General features: G+C 39.1%; 1 protein-coding gene across 1 annotated transcript in view; it reads left to right on the top strand.

Annotated features, from left to right (window-relative positions):
• Positions 1 to 979: 979 nt before the first annotated feature.
• The window catches only part of LOC101862252 (myosin-I heavy chain), a gene marked incomplete at its 5' end in the record, with an annotated part of 43,475 nt that continues 36,860 nt past the window's right edge, over positions 980 to 7,594 (top strand). The window contains 7 exon segments of the mRNA XM_035968796.1: positions 980 to 1,119; positions 1,731 to 1,848; positions 2,708 to 2,866; positions 3,676 to 3,787; positions 4,069 to 4,175; positions 5,323 to 5,480; positions 6,494 to 6,532. Of these exon segments, the coding sequence (XP_035824689.1) occupies positions 980 to 1,119; positions 1,731 to 1,848; positions 2,708 to 2,866; positions 3,676 to 3,787; positions 4,069 to 4,175; positions 5,323 to 5,480; positions 6,494 to 6,532 (833 nt within the window).

Here is a 7,594-nt window from a genome sequence, read left to right as displayed (position 1 = left end):
TCATCATCATCATCATCATCATTGTACAACATAAAAAATACTGGAGACTTGAATATGTTATGTGTATTTAATTTAATCATCATCATCATCATCATCATCATCATCATCATCATCATCATCATCATCATCATCATCATCATCATCATCATCATCATCATCAATAACTTTTGTCACATCATGCCGGACTATAGGCCACCAAAAAGAGCTTTTCATGAACATCTGTCCTGGGCTACTGTTTTCAATTCTGTCCAGCTGTATACCGTCTTATTAAGGTCTGAATCCAATCCCCTCCAAAAACTTTTAGGCTTTTCTTTCTTTTTCTTTCCTCGTGAATTCCATCTTAAGGCTGAGTGAGTTATGTTAATGTTTGTGTTCAGTTTTTTCAAGGTGTGTTCAGTCCACTTCCATTTTCTCTTTCTAATTTCTATATATTTTCTGTTGATTTTACTCACAGACCACTACTATACAACCTGTGTCAAGTTCAAGTTGGTATATTTATGTAAGGGTTTGCTAATTCTAGTAGATTTTAAAAAATGTTCCTTACCTGTTGTTAAACTTGTGTCCTCCTTTGCTTTGTTTTTGTCTATTCTTTTTTTTCTTCGTTTGCTGGCAATTGCAACACCAGGACTTTACTTGATTTCAGGTCAATTAAGTTCCCATGGAGGCTGCACATGTACACACTAACACTCACATACACACACACACACACACGCATACACACACACGCATGCACTTACACGCACACACACACACACACACACACACACACAGAAACACACAGAAAACATACACAACACATGACGCACACACACACGCACACACACACACACACACGCACACACACACACACACTAATACACACACACAAGCACACCCACATACATGTGTAAAAAGTAAAGCATTAAACTCCTATGAAAAGCAGACATATATTTTGGGAGTCATTCTTTCTTTTGACCATTTTTAAACTGTCTGTGTTCAGGATTTGCTTGGTGTTCGCCTGGAGTTCCTGCAAGGTCGTCAGACCATCTCGCGCACATCCCGCAGCAAACCAACTGTCGGGGACACCTTCAAACACCAGCTCAGTGCACTGGTGGATGTGCTGGATCTCACCAATCCATGGTAAGAAGTTCAGGAGGAATCTCTCGGAGGAGATGGATCATTTGCTTGCTTTTTACCTCATGCAATATGAAAGCTACAGCAGCCATTTGGGTTATGTGCAAATGCAAAGAAAATGTTAAGTCTGCTTATGATGGTGCATAAATTCTTTTCAAGCTTGATCAGTTTCCACAGTTGTTGCTAGCTAGACCAGTATTTGATGAGTTGAAAGTGGTGTTGGGAGAGGCCAGTTATCGGATTAATTTTATCAATAATATTTGTTATTATGCTATATGTAGAAGCATTGCTCATTCCCCATTATTTCCCTCTAGTGATGCTAGACTAATGGTTTAGGCTACCACATTTATAATTTTGAGGTTGTGGGGTTTGGAGGGGGGTGGGTGGTGGGTTGAGACTCAGCTAAGTCCAGACTATGCATCCCAGGGAAAGGCACCCTACAAATTTTCCCTTTTTGCTTGGACCTATCGGAGATGGACGTTAAGTTTGAATTTGTTGCCTGTTAAATAACCTTTCAGTGTTACAAGGGGCATTAAACCTATACCATTTTGTTTTCATTTCTTTTTTTGTTGTAAAATACTGTCTGACTGATCTTTATAATACCCTCCAACCCCTAGGTATGTTCGTTGCCTGAAACCCAACTCCCAGAAGCGTCCGAATGACTACCAGCCCAATGAGGTGCTGCAGCAGTTACGCTACTCAGGAATGCTGGATATTATCCGCATCAAACGAGAGGTATGGACAAGGATACTTTTTTGTCATAATTGTGATTTGCAAGATTGAAAATGTTTTATGTTCTCAATAATGTAATTTAGATGAATAATTAAGTATGAGGCAGGCTGCTTCAGTCTCAGCCAACAGAGGCTGATCAATATGGATACAGTATCCTTGTAGTCAGACAGAGCTATTAGATGAAATATCATCTTCTCTGTGGGGGAATTTACTGCAAGTCGTCTGCATGAAATGTTAAAAGGTGTAACCATTACACCATTGGTGCCAGTGGTATTGACGAAAGAACTGTAAAGTCGTATTTGTGCTGACTCATTGGAAGCAGCAAACCCGGTTGATGTGGTGGAAAAAAATGATGGGAATGCTTAGTAGAGTCTCTATGTATACAGTGTCAGTTTTCAGTGCTTATTTATGCCTGCATCAGAAAAAAAATAAAGCATTCATTCCTGAATTGATAGTCCTCTAAGTTAATGTAAAAAGCCTTTGAATTTTTAGAACCTCAAAGTATGTACTACAGCTGTGAACATCCCCAGACAGACTCAGTGGGTGGTTGGCGGGTGCTCTGGTGTGGTTTGCTTCTTCTTTCCTATCAAACATATATCGTCTTTATCTCCCCTCCTTCTTTTTGGGGTTTGTTATTCTCTTGTAACACCTTTAATCTTCGGCACTTATATGACCTTATTGAGTTGCAAGTGCCGTAAAACACTTACTAAAACTAAAAGACAGACTCATAAAAGTAACTTTTATGAAAAAAATAATCTTCCTTTGTAAATGGCTATACATCTGTCAGTGTGCTTCTCTTTTACTCAAACAGTGAGACAAAAACAGTTTCTGTCTGTACAGTTTTCCTCATCTTTCTCCTCAGGGCTACCCGGTCCATGTCCCGATCGACACGTTCCTCAGCAAGTATGGCGTTCTCCTGGACCAAGGGTCGCAGGGGGGTGACGCCACGGGAGCGGCGGTGAAGGTCATTCTGAATGCCCTGGAACTGCCCAAGACGGAGTGGCAAGTGGGCAAGACAAAGGTGAAGGCTGCATGTAGACTTTGTTGTGTGTATGTATGTTGGTTTGTCTGTGTATTTGTGTGTATGTGTTTGTGTCTATGTTTTTGTTTGTGTGTTTTTGTGTACTCAGGTGTATGTATGCTAGTTTGCCTGTGTATTTATTTATTTTGTTTTGCTGTGTGTGTGTGTGTGTGTACGGGGGATGTGTGTGTGTGTGTGTGCGTGTGCGTGTGCACGCGCGTGCGGGTGGGTAGATGGGTGGGTGTACATGTGCACGCACATTCGTGCCAAAGTGCCCATTCCACCTCAAATTCTCATTCGTTCACATTTTTCTTTCTTTTCATTGTTTTTTGGTTTTGACATTTCTTTTTCTTTCTTTTCTGTCTTACTATTTTGTGAAATTTTTTCCCCATTTATGATTGTTTTCCCTTACCTTTTCTCACTTGTGCCTGAGGTCATATGTCACCCTGGTGTGGTCTGCCTCTGGTACTCCTTTAGTGTTACTGCTGTTTGACCTAATATTCTTCCGAGGGGAATGTGGTTGTTACCTTAAGTACTTACTGTAGACTCTGCATCGACAGTTCCTCCTCTTCACAGTCTACTATTTTTGTTTGATTCATGACTTTTTGTCACATTCCTGGAAGTGATTGGAGGGTAGGTCTTGATTCGTTTTTCATCTCAGATATTTTAGTCTGTCTGTCTATTTTGCTTTTTTTTCTTTTCAGTACTTTACATGGCCATTATTGTGTTAATGTGCTTCTTTTTACTAAGGCAAGCATGGATTGATAACAACAGCTCTAACAAACCATGTAACTTTCCCTTTCTCGCAGGTCTTCATGAGGAACAGTGTGTTTGAACCCCTGGAAGAGCGCAGACAGCGCTTGCTGCATAGGAAGGCTGTGCTTATTCAGAAAGTTTGGAGGGGATTCTTCTGCTACAGGAGTGAGTAATTATTGATTTACTAACACTTAATATATGTTTCAGATATATTCTCCACCCTTCTCTCTCTCTCCTCCTCCCTCTCTTTCACTTTCTCTCCCTCCTCCGTCTCTCTCTCACTCCCTCTCTCCCTTCCCTTTATCGTCGCCCCTCTTTTCTCCCCCCCCCCCAATCGCACCCCTCTCTTTCATGAATCTACAACAACGACATCAGCAAGACAATATTTATAGAATAGATTTTGTTTATAAATCTGCTCAACCCTTCTATGTCGTGCGTCTCTCCAGGCTACCAACAGAAGCGAGAAGCTGTTCTCATTTTGCAAGACAGCTTCCGGTCTTTCAGGCACAGGCTCGAGTTTCTGCGCAAAAGGAGAGCAGCTGTTGTATTACAGGTTTGTATCTCAAAGATAGAATCCTTTTTGATATGTAGTCTGAAGTGCTGTCAAGGAGGCTGCTTTTCTGTGGTATTCTTCTTCCATCTTTACCGGCAAAAATCATCACTCAAACTTTTGTTTGCTCTTTTGAATTGATTAACTTCAGCTCGTTGACTTTGGTAGTGACTTCTTTTTTTCCTAACTGAAGAAAAATGAATTCTATTTGTTCCTGTAGCGATTTTGTGTGAGTGGGTGTTGGTGGGTAGTCTAATAATGTGGATTGTTCCTGCTTTCCTATCAAATATCTATTGCCCTTATCTCTTCTTTTTTGTGTGTTTGTTACTCTCTTGTAACGCTTTTTTATCTTCGGCACTAAAATGACCTGTGTTGCAAGTGCTGTAAAACTTTTTATTACAGCAAGAGGGAATTTTGTTTACAATAATATTATGCTTCCATTCACTGCATACAATGGTAACATCACATAATGCTAAGTTGACTGCAATAACTTTCAAATTCTTAGTCTTGCTGCTTGTAGCCCTCAGCGTCCTGTTTTGATTGAGTGTTAACATGTCTTTCTCAATGATCCACCTAGGTGACCACTCATCTAGAGACCTTCTCTTCGATGCTGCTTGATATTCTTTGTGAACCAGAATTGACTGGTAACTCAGTTGCGGGGCCTCATCTCTGACCTCTTTATTAATTCTGTCTATCTTTCTTTCTCTCAGAACAAAATTGTTGAGATTTCTGCTAAGTTAGTCTGGATACGGGATGAACTGAGAAGTCATGGACTTTTTTTTTTGTATTAGAGGATCACAGTATTGCCTTCTTAAACAAGCTTGTTTTTCTTTCCTATAAGCACACTTTGCTGTATGGGTGGTTGGCGGGCGCTCTGGTGTGGTTTACTACTTCTTTCCTATCAAACATCTATCGTTCTTGTATCTCTTCCTTCTTTTCTTTGTATGTTACTCTCTGGTAACATCACTAATCACTCAGCACTTACTATTTGTATTGCAAGTGCCATAAAACTCTTACTAAAACCACTAAAATTGAAGACCTCACTGTTTATAAAAAAAACTACAAAACTTACTAGAACTAAATATTTGTTAAATATTTTAATCTTTGATGTGTTTCCGTCAAATGACTCGCTCTGATCATTTTTACACAGTCTCACTACCGTGGTCGCCTTGCACGTCGCCGAGCCCAGGAAATCCGAGTACAGCGGCACATGGAGGAAGAGAGACGCAAAAGAGAGGAGTTTGAGAGAGAGCGTCTGGCCAGAGAGCAGGAGAGTGCCGACCAAACGGCCATCGACGAAGCTCTCAAGTATGTGTACATTTCTTTCCATCTTTGTCATCTCCAGCTTTGTTGTTCCTTCTCAGTGATTTTTTTTAGCTAGAAATCGCCATGCTGCTGTTTGACGGATCTGGAGTGCCTCACTTTTGCAACAGTGTGTGTTTTTCTTTTCCTCTACCGTCAGTTGTGGTTTAAATTAGAAAGACGTGTAGTGACGCCATTTTTATCTCTCCATCTTGTAAGCCTGTTGTTCTTTTCATTAAGCTTGTCGCTACCATGCGGGTAGCCATGCACTGCCTTGGTGTGAATGATGGTAGGTTTGACACCGCTGTTGCAGAAACAGGTGTTTGTTGGTACGTGTGACACTGTCTCAGTGAGTAGCTGAATCTTTTAGCTCCGTGACAGTTACCGAGGGACTCTCAGCAATGCGGTCCAGAAGCAAAGATACCAGTCTGTACTTGGATCTTCTCTTTATGGGGAAGATGCTGTAGCTTCATTTCAACTCTACCTAAGGACAAACTGTTATAAAAGCAGTTTATTAAAAAATGTTAACACTTCCACATTTTATGTATATAGTCTAGATGACTTCTCCGCTGGAAAAATTTGTTGTTGGAACATAAAACATGATGATCTGAGAAATCATCATTTTTTTGGTACCAGTATTGCATGCTTAAACATTGTAACATTATTGTCTTCCCACAAGCAGAACTTGCCGCTAAGAAAAAAACAAAAAAACTTCTGGAGTTTGGAGAAAAATATTGAGCAGCTTTGCAAGGTAGCATAGTCACTTATACAAAGCTTGTGGTATATGCAAGTGATGACCGAATTACCTGTGTGGCTGAAACCCTCTCTCATCTCTTACTCGGAAGTTGAGGAGGGTGGGAGGAACCCTTGAGTTGTATGATGATGCCCAGCGCTACTTTTGCTGGAGTCTTCAGTAATGGAGAAGTAATTTTGCAAAATAGCAAAATTATGTGGTGTAACTCTGTCTTGAAGCTTTAATTCCTCTCTGATGTCTACAATTAATACACTAATGTTTACAGGAAAATGAAAAAGAGGCAATCTTGGCAAAAAATATTGAGGTATTTTTCTACAGCACAGCTTTATTTTTTTTTCCTCCTTAGATGTTGTTGGCCTTTATAGATGTGTAACTAATTTCTGGGAATATGACTGTTAGTGTTTGTTTCTTGTACTTCTAGTTTTGTTTGTTTGGTTGTTTTGTTTTTTTTCCGTTTTTTTTGTTGTTGTACCAATTTCTTCAGTCGTTTATTTTTTTTCTCAAATTCTATTTTGCACAGTTTTGAGGATTTTGTCTGTATGTCATACTGAATGTGGGATGTGAACCAAGTTGGGCCTAGGACTTGAAGGAACTTGTTTATAATGAAATTTTTTTTTTCTCGAAATGAGGTCAGAACAATAAATTGACCAAACCTGGTAATTTATCATTTGGACTCGTTATACTGAACTAAATAAAAATCAATCATTCATCTTTCTCATCTTCGTCATCATCAACCATTATCGTTTACTAACTTGATTTCATACATTTACATATACTCAGTGACCTTGGTTCAGTTCTTATGCATGACTGCAACTTGCGTTGTTGTCCTCTGGTTTATGATAGTGAGAACTGTGTTTGTCATCTTCTAACTTTCATTTGTATCAAATAGAACTTTTTCTGTGTCACAGATTTGATTGATTGCATGTTTGTTGGTTGCTGATTGCGTTTGCTGTTTGTACAAAGAAAGTGGTAATAAAAGAATAAAAGAAATGTTTTGACACAAAATGGGATTATAATCCATGGAAACTTTTAAACATATTCAATTTTTTATTTTTTATTTTTTATTTTTCGTATCTATTTTTATGGTCTCAGTGGTTGCACGAAAAATTCTACAAAATTTGGAACTTTAATATTTGGGATGCGGCATTGGTATTATAATATATATATTTTATCATGATTTACTCATTTTGTCTCCTTTTCAAAAAATTTTTTTTTCTTTTATTGAAGGCCTGTCGTTTGTTAGCGTAATGTTTTGTGTGAATTGTGCTTTTTGTACCTGTGATATAGAGTTGCATGGCATGTTTCTTGTGTTTGATGATAGAGTTGTAGGGTATTGAGTTTGTTGGGGGAGGAGGAGGTTGGGGGG

Source organism: Aplysia californica, unplaced genomic scaffold (genome assembly GCF_000002075.1).
Source record: "Aplysia californica isolate F4 #8 unplaced genomic scaffold, AplCal3.0 scaffold00083, whole genome shotgun sequence".
In the NCBI taxonomy this organism is placed as follows: Eukaryota; Metazoa; Mollusca; class Gastropoda; order Aplysiida; family Aplysiidae; genus Aplysia; species Aplysia californica.
This window is presented reverse-complemented; position numbering and strand designations above follow the sequence as displayed.